The 21,160-nt window shown below is 41.5% G+C and overlaps 1 protein-coding gene across 1 annotated transcript in view; it reads left to right on the forward strand.

Moving 5' to 3' along the window:
* ELAPOR1 (endosome-lysosome associated apoptosis and autophagy regulator 1) overlaps positions 1-19,951 on the forward strand; it is a 99,445-nt gene extending 79,494 nt beyond the window's left edge. The window contains 14 exon segments of the mRNA XM_044675930.1: positions 57-234; positions 1,172-1,300; positions 1,803-1,893; positions 4,693-4,798; positions 5,149-5,286; positions 6,297-6,560; positions 7,657-7,830; positions 13,566-13,746; positions 14,119-14,215; positions 15,110-15,211; positions 16,573-16,699; positions 16,781-16,959; positions 17,484-17,649; positions 19,889-19,951. Coding sequence (XP_044531865.1) covers positions 57-234; positions 1,172-1,300; positions 1,803-1,893; positions 4,693-4,798; positions 5,149-5,286; positions 6,297-6,560; positions 7,657-7,830; positions 13,566-13,746; positions 14,119-14,215; positions 15,110-15,211; positions 16,573-16,699; positions 16,781-16,959; positions 17,484-17,649; positions 19,889-19,951 — 1,995 coding nt within the window.
* Positions 19,952-21,160: the final 1,209 nt, after the last annotated feature.

Consider the following 21,160-nt stretch of genomic DNA (forward strand, 5'->3'; position numbering starts at 1 on the left):
GTGTCCTACAAGGTGGAAAACTAGCAATCTTTGGTCCTTTTTTTTTCCTTTTCCAGACACAGCTCATGTACAAATGGGCAGAACCCAAAATTTGCAGTGAGGATCTTCCAGGAGCAGTAAAACTTCCAGCCTCTGGAATGAAGACCCTTTGCCCACCCTGTAACCCAGGTTTCTTTAAAACCAACACCAGCACCTGCGAGCCTTGTCCCTATGGCTCTTTCTCCAATGGCTCAGGTAACCTGTACTTCTTACTTCATATCCTGACCTATTGCACTATCCTCAAGGGGGGTCCCATGAGTAGATTGATAATACCCCCATGGACACTGAACCCAACCCTCTTATCTCCTGAGGATTGTGTTAAGAACTAGATACCTCTGACCTGAGGGGGAGCGCAGGCTTGAATGCCATCCTGGGATACAGGACACCCGTGTTCTAGTGCCATCCCCTTCAGAGTCAAACTTCATTATTATTTTTTCATTCAGAGATATTTTGTTTTCCTGATTACATGTAATAACAATTTTCAACGTGTGTTTTCCAAATTTTCTCCCTCCCTTCCTTCCCTCCCCCCCTCTCAAAGATGTTTGGCAATTTGATCCAGTTTATACTAGAATTAAACTTGAAGATCTCTTCCCTCCCTTCTTCTAGCAGTGAAATCTAACAGGCACTGGCACAAGCATGCAGGAAACACTTCGATATTAGGTGCCTGGGTCTTAACAACAAAAGCTATGCAAAAAATGTTATCACCAGGTTTCCTGACCCAAGATGGTAGCCTAATTGGACGCAGCAGAGTCTAGGAATGATGAAGAAGAAAAGATTGGGGGATGATTTCTGTACATTCCAACCTCAGGAAATTGCATCCAATACTATGTGATGGGTTTAAAGATGTCCTGAACTATAAGATACACCAGGGTCTTAGCTTGAAAAATTTGGGGAGAAGCCTGAACTTGTGGGCATCCCACATTTCTCTGTCTTTTTTGCCATTTTTCTCATCATTCTCTGTGCCTCAATCTGCCTATAAACTGGCCTTGTCATTTTGGAGTTTATTAAATAACAGTAAATGAGAATTACTTTTTTTTGAGGCTCTTATTGCCATTAACCAACATAGCTGCAGCTCCAGTTTGAATTGATAGTCTTTTTTCTCAGTTAACTCTTGTGTTTCACTTCTTGTCAGGCTGTATCAACTGCCCAGCTGGGACCGAACCAGCCCTGGGTTTTGAATACAAATGGTGGAACACATTGCCCACAAATATGGAAACTACTGTTCTTAGTGGAATCAATTTTGAGTACAAGGGCATGGCAGGTAAGGACCCCTCCTTTTCCCCCCTACAACTCTCTCTGTTCACCTTGGGGGCTCTATGATATTCCCTGGTGTTATTGATGCCTTTTAGAGTTGGGTATTGCTTACTAAATCTTTTTTGTCCCAATAATTTTGAGGTCTCTTTTTTTAAAGCCCTCCCCTTCGCTCTTATAATTGATAACTAAATATCAGTTCCAAGGATGAAGGGTGGTAAGGGCTAGGCAATTAGGGTTAAGTGACTTGCCAAGGGTCACATAGCTTGGAAGTATCTGAGGTCAGATTTGAACCCAGGACTCCCCCATCTCCCAGACTGGTTTTTCTATCAACTGAGCCAACTAGTTGTCTCTCATTTCAAAGTCTTTGACCAAAGAAACAAGATCACCTCATGGACCATGTAACTGGGGACTGAGGAAATTCTTCCTATTCCAAAACTCATTTTGCTTCCTTCTCCAAGTTTAATCATAATAATCTATCCTACTGGTCACTCTTCTCCCTCATTTTCCAGGCTGGGAGGTAGCTGGTGACCATATTTATACAGCTGCTGGAGCCTCAGATAATGATTTCATGATCCTTACGCTGATTGTACCAGGATTCAGGTGAGGAATATAAACTGCCGGAGAAGGGGTTGGAGTTGAAGCTGCCACAAAATGCTACATTTTTCTAAGGGGCTGTGAGGCTTGAAATCCATTGGATCAGAATTAAATCACGGTTTCCTAACTGTGGCACACGCAAGTTTACCCTGCATAGCCCCCTATTGTCTTGCTACTCAACAAAGTTATGGCAAAGCTAGAAGGAATGTTGGAGATTAGTCCAAAACTTTATTTTACAGATGAGGAAACTAAGGCCCAGGGTGTCTAAGTGACCAAAGTCACACATCTCTTCAGTCTCAGACCTACTCCATCACAGACGTTCATGACGCATGGGCAGGCCAGTTTTTCTCCCAGTACACAATGTTGCCATCTCTCATTCTTGTCCCTCACAGTTACAGAAAGGACATTGAAATCTGGCCTCTCCTTCCTCATGCTTCATGAGGGGTTTCTGGTCTATCCTGTCTCTTGGGAAGTAGCCTGAGAAGAGGGATTATCCCTCTTATTCATCCTGATGTTCTCGTTAGCCAAGAAGTATTATTTAAATATTTTCTCTTCCCTTTTTAGGGAGGATACAATAAGTTATAATGGTAGAAATATTGGCCTAAAAGTAAAGAGACTTTGGGTGTCTAGTCATGGCTTTATCATTGGACAAATCACTTTTAAACCTTGGACAAATCACTCAAGAGGGGCCTGCTGCCTTATGTATATAAATGGGTTGGACTAGATAGTCTTTCAAGTTTCCTCCAGCACTAAAATTCTGATTCTCCTGGCCTTGGGCCCCTGTGAGCCCAGCTAAGATAATCCTTCTCATTTGTAAGCTTAGAAATTGTTACGATTAAAAATGAAAAAGACTGATAAAATAAGAGAAATTAATATTTTAATAGCCATGGCTTTGTTGGTTATATATATATATAAAGCCTCTCTTGACTACCTTTAAATTTACCACTGGTGCCCATCCTCTGTCTCTTGTATGCCAGCCAGCCACCCAGGAAAACTAAGAGGCTTCCTCTAGGCCCTCCTCTGAATTTAAGCTCCCTATGCATGGGGACATTTGATGTCCCCACACCCAAAAACCAGAAACCCATTGGAGTTACAGGAAATGTGGATCTGTAAACATAGACAACTTCTAAATTTCTGGAATTTGGGGAAAAAAGAAATAGATGAACAAATCGATAAAACTAGCCACATTGACAAAAAAAAAAAACAAAACAATTTAGGGGCAGTCCCTATTGGCATAGTAGTGTACTTTCAAAACAAATGCATTTAGCTCATTCAGCTCCCCATAGTTCAAATCAACTGCACCCAAAGTTCAATTTTGCTCTACATGGTCCAGTGAAGGGTGTTTAGGCATCTTTTGGTGCCTCCACCAAATAGGTTCATTGTTCTCTGGATTCTGGGGAGANATATATATATATATATATATATATATATATATTACCACGCTTGACTATCTTTTAAATTTACCGCTGGTGCCCATCCTCTTTCTCTTGTACGCCAGCCAGCCACCCAGGAAAACCAAGTGCCTTTCTCTAGGTCCTCCTCCGAATTTAAACTGCCCTATGTGTGGGGACGTTTGACATCCCCATGCCCCAAAACCGGAAACCGAAAATCCATTGGAATCACGGGAAATGTAGTCTCACAGTCCCCACGTGTCCATGGGAAATTTGTAACATATTTTTAAATGGCATTTCCCCAATTCCAAACATACAAAATTAATATATAATATCTCCAAGTATTATATTTATTTTTATTTGATTTATCTTTTATTTATTTTATTATTGAGATGTATTAATTCTTTATTAATTAATTAGTTTTATGTGTTGTATTTTATTTATTATTATATTTTATTAATTCTCATTAATATTATATATCATTATGACATCATATTATATATTATATATGTGACATAATATATTAATACAGCACAATATATTATTAGTAATGAATGTTATATTCATAGTAGTAAATTATTATTCTGTTTTATTTATTATTTATTAATAACAACTTGAAGTAAAAGAAAATAAAAAGCTAAAGTAAAAAGGGAGCTAACCCAGCCACAGTTGGGAGAGAAAAGAGTGAGAGGGTGGGCTTACAGCAAACTTATAAACAATACATGAAGATGCAAGCAGGATGAAGGGGAAAGGATTCTGGGTAATGTAGTTCAGGGGTTCAAGATTTTCTAATTACACACATCCAATGGCAGACAGAATCATCACTTTTGGAACAGAAAGCCTGAGGAGATGAGATCCTCAGCTCCAAGGTAGAGAGCCAGAATGGGAGGCAAAGTTGGAACTGGATTTCTCCAGAGCCAATGTGAATTCTTTCTTCCATTTGTGTTTTTGAAGGGCTGGTCAATTGATCAACTTTTCCTTTGCCAGTGTAATGTCACCTTTTCCTCCTTCCTACTCTCCAAGTATTCCTTTCATTTGAATCCCGTCATGAGAAGATTATCTAAACTTTTAGGGTTTTTATTGATTTCCAAGAGAGTCCTGCTTTGGTCAAATGCATCATCATCCTCAGCCCTCAAAGCTGTTTCTCTTGGTTCCCCATAAGTCTGAACTTTAAACACATTTAGGGAAGGGAAGGATTGTTGTACCCTCAGTATAGAGATCCTGATGGGATGTGATCTTCTGGGTAGATACAGTCAGGTCTTCATTAAAGAGACGAGGCTAGAGACCTGCGGCCGTCTTTCAGAGCACCCCGCTCCTCTTCCTGCCCCCCCTCTTCCTTTTGGCTTATGCTGCTATTTTTTAAAATAACTATTTATGGGCCCCCAGAAGTGACATTTGGCTTCTGCTCCCACAGCCCTCCGCATTCAATGATGGCAGACACAGAAAATAAAGAAGTGGCCAGAATTACTTTTGTCTTTGAGACTGTGTGTTCCGTGAACTGCGAGCTTTATTTCATGGTGGTAGGTTGCTTCCCTGCCCTCCTGAAGCTCTTGTTGGGACCAGAGGGAGGGTTATCTTCATCCACTAACTGTATTGACCAGTGTGTGGTCAGTATGGGATGGGGGGGGGGGGAAGGAATGGTATTTCAGTGCCCATGGGGAGACTCAGAAGAAGAAGGAGGAGATGCCAATCTTGTTCTCAGAGTATTAATAGACTAATTTTGAGTCTTGCAATCATTCTAATTAGGGCATCATGCTCTGCTTCTTCATTCATTCACCACCATGAGGAAGACAGGGTGGAAAGATCAGGGTAGGTAGAGGGGGAGAGTTCAGACTGCTCTGCAAAAATTCTATCTCTGTTTTGGATTTAGGGAATGAATTCCAGGACCAACACTCCAGTGGAAACATGGAAGGGACCGAAGGGCAAACAGTCCTATACCTACATCATTGAGAAGAACTCCAGCATGAGCTTCACCTGGGCCTTCCAGAGGACCACCTTCCATGAAACAGTAAGTCTCTCATCCCCAGGAAGCATCATTGCTCAGGAAGAGACAGTTGGAGCAAGGACGAATTCTCAGGACTAGCCCAGGAGGGGAGCGGATGCTTCGAACACTAGGTTTAGAAGGACTTTAAGAGATCGTCTCCTTTATCTCCTCCTAACCAAGCTGGGATGCTTATTTCTCCTAACTGGATAAATCACCCAGACTAGGCAAGTAGGGATCTATCCTATTCTTAATGCTCTTCTGGGTAAGTAGTACCATAACCCTCCTAGATAACCAACCCCAGAACCTAATAACCTCTGTTGTTGTTGGGTTTTTGGTGGTTTTTTTTTTTTAGCTAACACATATATAATATATATCATAATAATATAATATGTACATACTACCCATATTATATGAATATATGTAATAAATTATGATTATCCAAGAAATTTCCTTTGTGCCTATTTCTAGATCAAATGGAGGGAAGAGCCTTATATAATAGGTCAGTGATTGCCAAAGTGGGCGCTACCGCCCCCTGGTGGGTGCTGCAGCGATCCAGGGAGGAGGTGATGGCCACACTTTTTTTGTATTACATTCTATTCTGAGTTCAATAAATAGTTTCATAATTTCCAGGGGGCGCTAAGTAATATTTTTTCTGGAAAGGGGGCAGTAAGCCAAAAAAGTTTGGGAACCCACTGTAATAGGTGTTTAGCAAATGGTTAGTTGGTTTATATATAATTATACATTATCTTATATATATATAATTATATATTATTATTATATATATGGCCCTATGAATGATATTTTATATATATATAAATAAAATATATATTATAAACCATTAGTAATGGTTTAGTATGGATGGTAGGCAGAATGAATAAATTAAACAGAGTAGTAGAGTATTTCTTGCCTTATTTGTGAATTGTAGGATAAGAGATCAATCTGTTGTTATCTAAGAGCCTCCACTGTGGGCTCTTCCCCTGGAGCCCAAATCCTTATTATCCTTTTTCTCTTTCTCCTTGCTCTCTTGGCTCCAGGGTCGGAAGTACACCAACGACGTTGCCAAGCTCTACTCCATCAATGTCACCAACGTCATGGATGGCGTGGCCTCCTACTGCCGCATCTGTGCCCTGGAGTCCTCTGACTCCGGCTCCTCCTGCACTTCTTGTCCTGCTGGCTACTACATCAACCGAAACTCTGGGGCCTGCTACCCCTGTCCAGCTAACACATTCCTGAGGGCACACCAGCCCTACGGTATCCAGGCCTGTGTACCCTGCGGCCCAGGGACCCAGAGTAATAAGGTACCCCCCAATCCACTCTCCCCGTTCACTTCCCAGGTCAGATTGTCCAAGAGCCCTTAAGTATCTGAGCTCCAGCATCTCCTGGGCACATATCCAGGGTGCTAGAGCCAGAAGACATGTTGGCCCTATGAATGATATACCTTTCAGAGCCCACGTCTGCCTCTAACCTTCAGGGGATGGCATGGAATTAAGTTCATCTTATCCTGTTCTTTTAGGGATAAATAAGAGAGATTAGTAACCATGGAAACCCAGAGGGAAATGATATTTTTATGCAAGGGACTAACAAATGAACATCTGTGTAGATTCCTGGTTCTCCCAAATTTCTATTCCATTTAAGTCTAATCCAGCTTGATTTTATAACAATTTTCCCAGTCCACTTTTGAGAATCTTAACTTTTTCTTGAGGGGAGAATTACCATCACTGTCTCCTAAGGCACAGAGGGGTCTCTTACCACATCCATCCTTCTCTTGCCGTGGCACCGAATGGTATCCAGGCTCAAATGTGGATGAAAAGACATGCTCCATTAATGCTGATTACTGTTGGCTATTGAGTTCTGAATGGCTTCCTTAAAAAGGAGCGAGGAGAAAGAGAGAAGCTGTGGGTGGGTGGTCAGTCCATTCACAGAAACCTCGGAACTGAAACTGGGGGAAGAGAGGTGAAATAGGAGATTTGGGCTGTCTGCCAGAGCACTTCTGTTATGAAAACCTGCAAATCACCTGTGAGTCATGGATGATGAAAGGGGATGGAGTTGAGGGTCAGGAGGAGACTCCTATTCTCTTCTCCCAGCCTACCTCTGGTTCTTTTGCCTCTGCTATAAAACAAGGAAGCTACATCTTAAATATGAAAATTCTATTTTGAGAGAGTTTCATTTTCCAAGGATAGAGATTATGATCACTCATTATCATCAGCCCTTTATTGCAATTCAGTCCTTATTCAAACTTGCTCCTCCCTCTTCTTATTCTGGGCTGGTTTACTTTGGGGAAAAATGCCTGTTTGGGTTCTATTCCCAGCCTTCCCTGGAAGAGCTCTGATTTGTTCTCTAAATCAGTGCCGGGAGGGCCTGACATCCTGAGCTTGTCCCCATTCCTTCCTGCAGATCCATTCACTCTGCTTCAACGACTGTACCTTCTCCATCACCAATGCAGCCAGAACTTTCAGCTATGATTTCTCAGCCTTGGCGAATCCTCTCTCTCTGTCTGGGGGACCAAGCTTTACTTCCAAAGGGCTCAAATATTTCCACCACTTTACCCTCAGCCTCTGTGGAAATCAGGTAAAATGTCTGCAAGTGTATCTGTGGGGAGAAAACTTGGGAAAGTCTGCTGATCAGAGAGGGACTAAATATTTGATGGCCCAGAAAAAAAATAGGGAAGCACTTTCTCCCTCCAGGACATTTTCTTTTCTTGAATAATTAAAACTTTGGGGTTATCTTTTTTTTTTCAACTGTTTTTGAAAATAGAATTCAATAAACATTGATTAAATGCCCAAATGCAAAGCATTAAGCCAGATGCTGAAGAAGATATAAAAATGAGTATGATGTGATCCCTATTTTCATAGAGTTTATTATTTAGTAAAAGGGCATTATGTATAAAAGACTAGCTATGCAAGATAGTATAAAATAAGTGCACAAGAGAGGAATAAAGTGCAATTTGGGGTTCCAGAAAAGGAAAAATCATTTAAAGATATTTGGGAGGGGCAAAAAAGGAAGAAGCATTTATATGAAACCTGGTATATGTCAGGCACTGTGCTAAGTGCTTTTTAAAAATATTGTCTTACTTGATCCTTGTAACTTCTGGAAGGTAAGAGCTGTTATTATCCTCATTTTCCAATTGAGAAAACTGAGGCAAACATGTTAAGTGACTTACTCAGGGTCATACAGCTACTAGTATCTGAGGTCAGATTTGAACTCAAGTCTTCTTGACTGGCCATGCCACCTAGCTGCCCAGGATTTAGGAAACTCATTGACTAAATTTTTTAAACCCTTAGGTTCTGACTTAGAATCAGTACTATCAGTTCTAAGATAGAAGATAGTAGGGGGCAGCTCAGTGGATTGAGAGCCAGGCCTAGAGACAAGAAGTCCTAGGTTCAGATCTGGCCTCAGACACTTCCCAGCTGTGTGACCCTGGGCAAGTCACTTGACCCCCATTGCCTAGTCCTTACCACACTTCTGCCTTGGAGCCAGTACACAGTATTGACTCCAAGATGGAAGGTAAGGGTTTTAAAAAAAAAAAAAGATAGAAGATAGTAAATGATAGGGAATTGGGATCAGATGACTTGTTCATACTAGGAAGTATCTAGGGTCAGATTTGACTCCAAGCTTGGTGCTATATCCACTGAGCCACCCAACTGCCCTGGAAGTTCATTGAGTTTTTTTGTTTATTTGTTTTTAATTTCATTTTTATTACCACACAAAACACACTTCTATGTTGGTCATTGTTGTAAGAGCACACTCATACAGAACCAAAACCCCCAAATAAAAACTTAAATACCCCGATGTGAAAGATATTATGATTTGATCCCCATCCAGCCAACTCCAACAGTTCTTTCTCTGGAGGCAAATAGCCTTCCATGTCATATGTCTTTCAAGACTGTCCCAGATCATTTCATTGCTGAAGCTCATTGATTTTTTTTTAATTTTTTTTAAACCCTTAACTTCTATGTATTGGCTCCTAGGTGGAAGAGTGGTAAGGGTAGGCAATGGGGGTCAAGTGACTTGCCCAGGGTCACACAGCTGGGAAGTGTCTGAGGCTGGATTCGAACCTAGGACCTCCTGTCTCTAGGCCTGACTCTCACTCCACTGAGCTACCCAGCTGCCCCGAAGCTCATTGAGTTTTGAAGGATTCTTAGGAATTTGGCAGAGAATGGGGTGAGGGGGTAGAAAGAGAATTTAAGGCATTGGTTATGGCACAAGCAAAGGCTTTCAAGACAATAAAACACTAAACATGAATGGAAAAGGGTTAAGAAATCCAGTTTGCCAGAGTAGGGCAGTACTGTGAAAATCCAAAAAATTGGAGTCGAGCCTTAAATACCAGGTAAGAAATGTGGGCTTCATTTGGTAGCTGCTAGGAGGTTTTTTAAGGCTTTAAAGAATTGTGAAGGAAGCAAGACATGAATTTATATACACATAAGGAAAAATCTTGCATTGGTGTAGAACATGATCTGGAAAGGGTTTCATCTCTGTCCTTTTAACACAATTCTCAGTAATGTGTACTACGTGCTACTAAAATGTGCCAAGGACACAAGGTTGGGACTGAAAGCCACAATGAGTGATAGAATCACACAATCCGTATTTGTAGTCCAAAGGCTAAGGTTCTCCATTTCTTATTCCCTGTGACCTTGAGCAAGATCCTTAACCTACTTTGTTTTCTTTTTCTGTAAAAAGAAGGGGGATGTATTTGAGACGGAGGACCTGGGTTCGAATATTGTGTTTACTACTGCTTAGTAGAGGCAATATGGAGGCAGCGAGGTGGTACAGTATAGATGGAGTGCTGAGTGGAGTATCTTAATCTTCCTGAGTTCAAATCTAGCCTTAAATTCACCACCTCCCCAATTACTTTCAGAAACCATTTTTGACCATTATTTACTGACATCTTATGATTCAGATTCTCTCCCTCCCTCCTTCCCCTAGCAGTAATATAGTTTGATATAGTTTATGCCAGTGCTTTCAGGCAATACCCATTTCCATATTCCCCATGCCATGATAGAAGACACATTTCACACATATAATTTAAAAAAACACAACAAATGAAAGAAATAAAGTGGAAAATGGTGTGGTTTGATCTGTAATCATATTCCAACAGTTCCTTCTTTGGGTGGGGAATAGCAATTTTTATCATAAGTCCATTGGGGTTATCGTGAAACCTTCTTTTGCTGATAATAATCGAGTCCTTCACAGCTGATCATCATATAATATTTCTGTTACCTGGTTCTGCTGGTTCGGTTCGTTTCACTTTGCATCAGTTCATATAAGTCTTTCCAGGTTTTTCTGAACTCATCCTGTTTGTCATTTCTTATTTTTATTTAAAATTTTTTATTTTTAAATATTTTTCTATGGATGCAAAATTCATTTTCTCTCCCTCCCCTATTCCCTCCCCACACGCAGAGCTGACAAGCAATTCCACTGGGTGATACAAGTATTATCACTTGATACCTCTGTCATTTCTTATGGTATAATGGTGTTTCATTACAACCATATATCACAACTTGTTCAGCCACTCCCCAGTGGATGGGCACCCCCTTAGTTTCCAATTCTTTGCCACTACAAAAAGAACTGCTAAAAATATTTTTATACAAGTAGGTCCTTTTCCCCTCTCTCTGAACTCTTTGGGATACAGACCCAGTAGTAGTATTGCTGGGTCAGAGGGTATGAATAGTTTTATGACCCTTTGGATGTGGTTCCAGAATGCTCTTCAGAATGACAATGTTTTAATGTTCTAATTTTCCCATATCCCCTCCAACATTTATCATTCTTGGATACTTCTTAGTTTGGTGGTCCTGGGAAAGTCACTTAACCCTGTTTGCCTCAGTTTCCTCATCTATAAAATGAAATGGCCAACCACTCCAATATCTTTGCCAAGAAAACTCCAAACAGGATCAAGAAGAGTTAAGCATGGCTGAAGACAACTCAACAACAGCAAAAGAATCAATATGACATAGGATCCCAGAGTCATAAATTTAGAGCTGAAAGGGATATCGAAAGTCATCGAATATAACCCCTCATTTTATAGTCACGAGAGTCAGGAAGACTTGACATTCCACCTCTGAGGTTTATTTCCTTGTGGGGCCCTGGACTAAGTCTCTTAGCCTTCTTATGCCCATTCTTTCATATGTTTCTAATAATTAACCACTGTGGGCAGCTGGGTATTTAGGGCAGACCTAAATACAGGAGGTTCTAGGTTCAAATTTGACCTCAGACACTTCCTATCTGTGTGACCCTGGGCAAGTTACTTAACCCCAATTGCCTAGTCCTTACCGTTCTTCTACCTTGGAACCAATACATAGTATTGATTCTAAGGTGGAAGGTAAGGATTAAAAAAAAATTAAGCACTGATGTGCCCACAGAGGCTGAAGTACACTTCTCTAGGAAGGGGTCCCTCTGCTCTGGGCACAGGTCTGCATCCCTGGACCAGGTTCAGTCCTGGGGGAGCTGCTGCTAATAAGAGACTTAAGCGTCCCTTTTCCCACTCTTTTCACCTAATTAACTCTCTACCCCAGAAGTCCATGACTGATTTACTTATAGCTTAGAGGTTTTGGTTCATATCTAGGATTTACCCAAAAAGGAGGACTAGAGAGGTACTCAATATATGTATGATATGAATCAGGTATGGGACAGGTATTTATTTCCTTCCTACAAAAAAAGTGCCTAATACAGAATACTCACAAGAATCAATTTAATAAAAATGAACTTAAAACAGAATTTAGTGACTTAGAACTACTGGTATAGTCTTTTCTGGGAAGCTGATCATTAAACCACAACAAAGCATAAAACAGTTCCTGAGTCTTCTGAAAAGATATAGCCACATTTCATTTTGACTCGGCATTGTTCAAATAAGTCCCAGTTATTCACCTACCAGTGGTCACTTTCTCTAGTGGAAAAGTTTCCTTTGATCCAAATGAGTTAGGAAGTATTGTATCTCTGGTTCTCTTGAACCCACAAGATCACTTCTTCTTTTTTTATAAAGATATTTTATTTACCAGTTACTTCATAATAGCAATTTTAAGGTCACTTCTAAGAGTAGATACATGCACCTTGAAGTTGATGCTTAATTGTCTTCTCAGGAAAGGAAACACAGAGCAGAAAATGTAGTCAGGGATCAAGCTACCAGCTTGGCTAGTTGAAGAACCCCTATTCTAGCTGTCTTGTGAGAGCAATCACTGGGGTGCCAGAGTGGGAAAAGAAGAAAGCAAAGGAATAAACTTTTTCTTTTTAAACCCTTACCTTCAGTCTTCGAATCAATACTGTGTACTGGTTCCAAGGCAGAAAAGTAGTAAGGGCTAGGCAATGGGGGTTAAGTGACTTGACCAGGGTCACCCATCTAGAAGTGTCTGAGGTCAAATTTGAACCCAGGACCTCCCTTCCCTGGGCCTGATTCTCAATCCACCGAGCCACTCAGCTACCTCCAAAATATATATTAAGTGCCTACTATGTGCCAGGTATTGTGTAACATGCTTTACAGTATGATCTCATTCAATCCTCACAACAACCATGTGAGGGAGATGCTATCATTACTGCCATTTTACAGTTGAAGAAGCTGAAGCAGACAGAGGATAAGTGACTTGCCAAGGTCCCATAGCTAGGAAGTGTCTGACTGCATTTGAACTCAGATGTTCCCAGCTCCAGGCTCAGCACCCTATCCACTGTACCACCTAGTTATGCTTCCCTGCCATGAATGTCTCAGACCCACAGATTGTCTTTCCTTTTAAAAGGTCCCTGAGGAGGGAAAGAATATGAATCATGTAACTGTGGGAAAATCTTCTAAATTAATTAAATAAATATTTTTTTAAAAAATAAAAGGTTCCCTGAGTCATTGGCTCCTCTAGCTCAGCAGATAATAAGGGGATTATTTCATCATCTCAGTGCATTTTCTCCAATGATGTGTCACTTTTAGTGGGAAAATGTTTATATATATGTATACATACATATATATATATATATATACACACACAAATATACATACATATACACATGTATAGGCTAGGAGGAAAAGATAGAGGCAACTCAGAACAAGTCTCAACCCATAGAGTAACCTCAAATCTGAAGCGATCTCAAGCCATCTTACAAGGAAAACGTCTCTTACTCACAGAAAGATGAGGATGCCCCATGTAGAGTCTCAAAAGCCCGGACACGGGGGACTGGGTGCTCATCTTCTCTCTCCCTTGTAATTAAGTCTGAAATGAGTCATTCCCTTCTTCTGGACCACAGAAAAACTGAAATCTTAGATGTTAACCAGTTTGTCCCCTCTTCTCCTTTGAAGGTTTCCCCTAACCATTGATTCACTTCTTCCCCAGGGTAAGAAAATGGCTTCATGCACAGATAATGTCACTGACATCCGGATCCCTGAGGGGGATTCAGGCTTCTCTAAATCCATCACATCCTATGCCTGTCAGTCAGTCATCATCCCCCCTGAGGTGACAGGCTATAAGGCTGGAGTCTCCTCACAGCCCGTCAGCCTTGCTGATCGACTTGTAGGTGAGTGACACAGTCAGCCAGGTCTCGAGTATAGATGAAAAGTCCCAAAATTCTGCTAAGCACATAGAAGACCTTCAATAAATACTTGAATGAACTAGTGAAGAAGGAAATGAATGAAGAAAAAGACTGTGTGCATCAATGGTTAGAGATTCAGACTGGGCATGGGAATTTGTGGATTCTATTTCTAATTCTGTTCCTGATTCCCCGTGTTTCTTTGTTCCTTTTTGGACCTTCCCCCCATTTGTTTGCTGCCTCCAGGGATAAGATAAGTTTGGGTTTGCAAAACCTGGTGAGATTCAGGACTGAGAGGAATGAGGCAGTTCTCAGCTTGGGCTCCTGCTGAGAATTAATTGGAGGGCTTTGCTTTGACAGGAGTGACAACAAATATGAACCTAGATGGAATCATCTCCCCAGCTGACCTTTTTCCCTCTGAAACTCTAAGGTTACCTGATGTGATCTTCTTTTACAGGTGAGGCACTATTCAGAGGTCTGTTAAATAAATAACTGTCCATGGGTGAGTTAGAGGGTTCTCTTGCATCCATCCATCCATCTTTGGCCATACATCAAAACATGAAATTACTGTGACCTGTGAAGCATCTGCCCATAAAGTACAATTAAGGTCTACAGTCCACTGACCCAGAATCTTCTGGAATTCTGTATTATTCTTGGAGCTCTTCTGTCCTGGAGCAGGAGGGAAAGCTTAGATGGACTCTGTAAGGCTCTTTAAAGGAGAATCTAAAGATTCTCCAGTTCCATATCAGTCAAACAACAAGTTTTTCTTGAATGTCTACCATGTGCCAAGCACTGTGCTAGCTACCTAGGGTAGAAGTAGAAAGAATCAAATAATGCTGCTAACATATTGGCCATGTCTGAAAATGTATGCCTCATTCTGCCTCTGCTCTGCAGAGGGGTATTTTTTTTTAACCCATACCTTTTTCTTAGAATCAATACTGTGTATTAGTTCCAAGCAGAAGAGTGATAAGAGCTAGGCAATGTGAGTTAAGGGACTTGCCCAGAGTCACACACAGTGTTTGAGGTCAAATTTGAACCCAGGACCTCTTGTCTCTAGACCTGGCCACCTAGCTGCCCCCAGGCTTTCTACCACTTCTTTGCTGATAGATGGGAGGATATGCTTTACCATCAAGCTCTCTGATTTTCTAACTAACTCATCCTTTTCCCCTTTCCTGAGGCTCCCAATCTGTCTCCCTTCCCCTTTTAAATATGAACAAACCAAGGTCATCTGTACTTTCTCCCTTTGTGTCCTATAACCCAAGCAGAGGGCCTTAGTTCCCTGCCAGGTTACTCCTCAGGAGCACCCACAGGTGTTTGTGGATTCCTCCAAATGGTCTGGATTCCTTTGCAGGTCTAATGAAGTGACACAATCCTGTACTTCTGGGAGATCAACCACAGTGCGGGTCAGATGCAATCCACTGAAACCTGCCCCTGGAAGCCTCTCGTTGCCAGTGTAAGCATAAAAATGGGGAGCCCTGAAGCCTAGAGAATATTCTTTTCCTGAACTACTTATTTCCTCCATCTCTCAGGAGATGGTTAAAGGGAAGGTAGGGGGAAGGCACCTTGGACTTCCTCAGGGGTCCTTGGGGGTACAAAGAGTCCTGAACCCTCAACAGACTAAGGAACCAATCAATCAAAAAAGCATTTATTATGATACAGTATAGTATATGATATATCATGTATTATATAATATATATTGTGTATTTATGATATAATAATATATTATGTGTAGTATTATAAGCACCTATTATGTACCACACACTGAGCTGGGTCTTGGGGACAGAAAGACAGAAATTAAATAGTCACCACCCTCAAAGAACTTCCTATTTAGGGGAAACAACATGAACACACATAGGTACAAAATATATGTGAAGCAAATAAATACAAGACACTCTCAGGAAAGTAGTTATCAATATTAACGGCTATGGGCATTGGGAAAGGCTTCAAGTCCAGCTCTAAAGGGACCTAGTGATTTTGAGGGAAGAGATGAAGGAGAACATCCCAAGAAAGGCCAACAGCACATGTGAAGGTTCAGGAATGAGAGATGGGATGAGGAACTGCTAAAGGGCCAGTTTGGCTGGACTGTAGAATATATGAAAGGGAATAATATCTAATTAGCCTGGAAAGGTAGGTTGGAGTCAGATTTCAAAGGGCTTTCACAGAGGAAAGGGCTGTACCAATGAAAGAAATTAAATCAATCCTCTACAGTCACACTACAAATGCAGATGGTTATAGATCATGCTGCTCTGACTAATTTGTTTGACACAGACTATCACAAGCTTCTGTCTCTAAATTCTCTCTCTATTTAGTTGGTTCTTTAAAGAGGACAGGGACAGACTGAGGATTCCCAGCCATTGTCAAAGGGATGGGAGATACCATCCGTAAAGGACCTACCTACATGTGTGATTTGAAGACTCACCCTTAGTGGCCACATCCTGTAATCAATCTACTAAGTAGGGAGCTAAAAATGGTAGAAGGGCATGAGTGGCTGAGGAGGGAGGCTATGTGAGCATCATACTGCCAGGAGAGACCTTGATGGGCAAAGAGGTTGGGGTACAGTGGGTAACACCAAACAGAGGAGACAACATAGGATTGGAAGAGGCACCTATGATATATATTATTTGTGTACAATGATGTTAAAGCTGGCCACCAATGATCAAGACCTCCATGTTAACAAGAGGGAATCAAAGTTTGGGAGAAATATGGAGGATTTGGGCAACAAACAAAAAATAAATAAATCGGAGAACCTATGACAAGGGTTGTGCGCCAGGATTTTCCACCATGGATAATGCTTTCCTTTCTCTCTCCTGCTAGGAAATGCTCTGATGGCACTTGTGATGGCTGCACCTTCCACTTCCTATTGGAGAGCATGAGTGCTTGCCCCCTTTGTTCCAGCTTTGACTACCATGCTATCATCAGTAGCTGTGTAGCCGGAATCCAGGTAAAGTCTCCTGGTTGAGTATTCACTAATCCAGGCATAGTAAAGCTTTGATGCTAAATTCCTTGTTTCCCTCCCCAACAGAGAACCACTTATGTGTGGCGAGAACCGAAGCTGTGTACAGGAGGCATCTCCCTGCCTGACCAGAGTGTCACCATCTGCAAAACGATGGATTTTTGGCTCAAAGTAGGCATCTCTGCAGGCACCTGTGCTGCCATTCTTCTCACTGTCATGACCTGTTACTTCTGGAAAAAGAACCAAAAGTACGTGACTAAGATATTTGGTAGAGGGATGGAGTATAAAGGTAGAGGGTATAGAGCTGGGTGGCTGGGAGGAACATCCCATTCTCAGAAGTCAGAATTGCTGGGATCTTTTCCTGCACCAGGCTTCAACCTTGTAAATCTAAAGCTAACCACTTAACTTCTATCTTTATGCCTCTTAAATGAGGATTATGATATTGGCCATCACCATCAGGAGTGCGTTAGAAATTGAATAGTTGGAAATCCTCAAATGAAAATAAGTGGAGGACATGTTTATTTTTCATTTTGCTATTACTCTGAATTCTTTTTACTTCCATTGCATTTGGTTATATTTCTATTGTGCTTTGAAATTCACTGAGTCAGCCTCCATTAGAAAACAGATCACTGGAATGAGAGCCAACCTTGCCACCTCCAGCCTGTAACCCACTTTCCCTTACTCTGTTTCTAGGAAATGACTGTTTCTAGACCAGTTCACTTACACGTCATCAACGAAAACTGATGTGATTTCCTGTCCTTCTCTTTCATAGACTGGAGTACAAATATTCCAAATTGGTAATGAATGCCACCCTTAAAGACTGTGATCTGCCTGCTGCTGACAGCTGTGCCATCATGGAAGGCGAGGATGTAGAGGATGATCTCATTTTCACCAGCAAAAAGTCACTCTTTGGGAAAATCAGGTCGTTCACTTCTAAGGTAGGCTGGCACAGTGCCAAAGGCATATGCCAAAACTAGACAGAGGACAGCACCAGTCCTAGGAAGGAATGAGCCTCTTGGGAAGCTGAGTGGTTCAGAACTCCTCAGTGACCCATAGTTCTGCTGCACCTAACATTTCCAACCCTACTTCTCCTACTTCTGCCTCCATTTTTTTTCATTCCAATATCATTGAACTTTTCTATAGATACAGTAATAACCATCACCCATATTTATGTAGTGCTTTAAATTTTATAAAGCACATTCCTCAAAACAACCTTATTTTATTTTATTTTTATTTTTTCCCATGGTTCCATGATTCATGTTGTCTCCCTCCCTTCTTCCTTCTCCACTCCTGGAAATGACAAACAATTCCACTGAGTTATACAAAACTGACCTTACTTTAAATTAGAGAATAAAGCTATTATTATCTCTATTTTACACATGAGGAAACTGAGGCTCAAGGAGCCTAAGTAATTTGTCAATGACTGTAATGCTGTGTTAGAGTTGGGATTCAAGCCCAGGTTCCCTGAATTTAAGTTTAGTGCTTTTCCTGCAATGCCTAGCATGCTCCAGTGGAAGGAGTGATAAATCTCAGCACTTCTGCTTTCTACCTTTATGACCTTGGGCAAAGGCATATGTGGGTCTCAGTATCTTCATCTGTAAAAAGAAGGAGTTGGACCCGATGACCCTGAGAGTCCCTTCCAGCTGTAAACCTTCGGTGTGGTAATCCCAATATCGCTCTGGCTCCATCCCTCATTTCAATTTGCCCCCTGGGCATAGCACTCCCTCCCTGGAGCTCCCCTAGCTGCAGTTTGGGCATCCAGCCCTAAATCAGAAATCTTTTTCTCATAGGCAAACCACTTGCCAACTCCTTCTGGAAATGTAAACAAGCCAGCCCATATTAGAAACATGTCATGATATTGCAGAGAGGGTTTCATTTTAATTGGGTTGGCTGTAACCTTGTGGAAAGCTAGTGCTTTCTCGGGTGAACTAGCATAATTACTAGGCTACAATTTGGCTTTTAACAAATTCATCCAAAACAGTCTAGAGGGAACGAGACACCTTCTTTTGGCCGGCAGAGGGTGCCATCCCCCAGGGATCCTGGCCAGATCGCCCTGGGCAATGAGGTAGAGCTGATTGATGCTCCTGACATGAGTGATTCTGAGCTGGGAGGGATGAGGTGTCTGTGGGTGGGTGGGTGAGCTTGATGCTCATAAAGGTGAGCACCAGACAGCATTGTATGGCTGGGCACCGAGCCAAGCTGGAAGCATAGCCATCATGAGCTGCTTCCATAGTTTTTCAAGTGGCCTCATTCCTGCCCTGCACCAAGTGATTTAAAAGCATGTGTGTATACATAAATATATAATAATAGCTAACATTTATATAACACCTACTATGTGTCAGGGGCTGTGTTAAGTGCTTTAAATTATTATCCCCATTTTACAGTCAATGGAATTGAGGCAAATATATGGATTGAAGGGGAGGGAGAGGATTGGAAAGGGTAGGAAGAATGGAGGAGGTTGGGAAGGTCTGAACTCCTGAATCCCACTCGATTTGCTAGGCAGCTCCCTTTATCTCCCCCAGCTTAGTTTTAAATTTTTTTTTTCTAGTAGGAAATTTTTTTTTCTAGTCAATCCCAGGAACTTGGCAAATAGAGAATGGAAGGGAGGGACACACTATAAAGGTTCAGAAGATTTCATTTTATTTAGGTTGAAGAGGGAAGAAGCTTTTATTTTTTATTTTAAAACTTTTTAAACTTTTATCATTGGGGGGGCAGCTGGGTAGCTCAGTGGATTGAGAGTCAGGCCTAGAGACAGGAGGTCCTAGGTTCAAATCCAGCCTCTTACACTTCCCAACTGTGTGACCCTGGGCAAGTCACTTGACCCCCATTGCCCATCCTTACCACTCTTCCACCTATAAGCCAATACACAGAAGTTAAGGGTTTTAAAAAAAAACCAACAACTTTTATCATTGGCTTTTCTAATTCCTTTGACTAATAAGTTATCCTTGAAAAAAAGGAAGAAAACATGAATACTGATAAGAGTTCTCATTTCTATGTAGCTATTGAAAACGGGAATTTTACCCTTCCACCCTTTCTATCCTACCAACTAGTTTTCCTATTCTTTAGCCTTTTTGCAATGGCTCTTTCCCTCTCAGCCCCTACTTTCTGTTTCTCCCTGATAGGTGTGGAAGAAGACCCAAGGGTGCCAGCCATTCCTAATCATTGTCTTTCTTTCAGAGGACACCAGATGGATTTGACTCTGTGCCATTGAAGACATCCTCAGGAGACATGGACATGTGAGGGGCCCGGATATGCCCCACTCCTGCTTCTTCACCTAGGCAGATTGTTTTGTGAGTCGGTGGTGACTTGGCCACCTGGCTCTCTCCCACACCTACAGCTGGAAGATTCTTCATGTGGCCTTATCATTAAAAAGTTTAAATTTCAGATTTTTTTTATACACACACCCAAACCTCCCACCCTGCTTACCCCAAACCTGCCAAACATACCTATGATTTGTCAATACGATGGTTCCTTTGCTTGCATTGTTTATCAAAATGATCCAAACTGTGACTTCATCAGCCAATGGTTCTGATTGTTCCAAAATGAAAAAAATGTTCTCCCTTGCTAAGTATGGAGCTGACTTTCTTCTGGCTCTTTATCCAAAGGCACAAACTGTCCTTGTATTCCCTCACTTTCCCTTTTAGGGAACCAAGTGCCAAGTCAGCTGAGTTCTCTTGAGTTCCTTTCCTACTGATGTTTTGAGTAAGCAGACTTCCTTTCCTCTGGACACCCAGTTGAACCTGGAATGGAAAGGAAAGATGTGGAAAGTATAAAAGGGAGGAACTTTCTTATTAAGCACAAAAGGAGCCAGGGGGTTTTGTTTTAAGGATTTTCCATTTTTATCACAGAGATGTTCTCACTAGAGCCAAATGAGAAAGTTAATAAAGAAATTCACTAAAGAATCTGGTCAAATATTTTCCCTAAACTGATGTTATACTGAAGGTTCCATCTCCATAGTCTCCTGCCATCTCCCTCTGACCCCCCCCCCCAAAGGACACAGATAAGCCCCAAACTCCATTTTTCTAGCTCTGTCCTTTTTTTTTTCTCTATAACTCATTGAACCTCTAAGAAGAGAGCGGGGAGAAACCAGAAGGGTCAAAATTATATTATCCCTTCCACCACTGGCAACTCTGCCTTGACTCTGCTGTTTGAGATGACAGTGATGGTCCCTTGACCAACCATTGTTTCTGTCTGCACTATTTATCTAATAGTCAGTTGAAATCTAATTTGTTTGGAAAGAATGGGTTATCATTGGGAAGTTGTGTGTCTGTCCTCCACTATAACTGGGTTAGCTGGAGCTGACCTAGAAATTGTTTCATTAAAGTCCCCCTGCCACTCTAGATGACCCTCGGTGGTACTGGTGGAAGAGTAGGGTTTTTCAGTGGATATACAAGGTCTCTAGTTCCTTTAGGATCTGTGATTCTGCTGGGAACATCTCCCAGGAAATGC

The sequence above is a fragment of the Gracilinanus agilis genome, chromosome 4, assembly GCF_016433145.1.
Source record: "Gracilinanus agilis isolate LMUSP501 chromosome 4, AgileGrace, whole genome shotgun sequence".
In the NCBI taxonomy this organism is placed as follows: Eukaryota; Metazoa; Chordata; class Mammalia; order Didelphimorphia; family Didelphidae; genus Gracilinanus; species Gracilinanus agilis.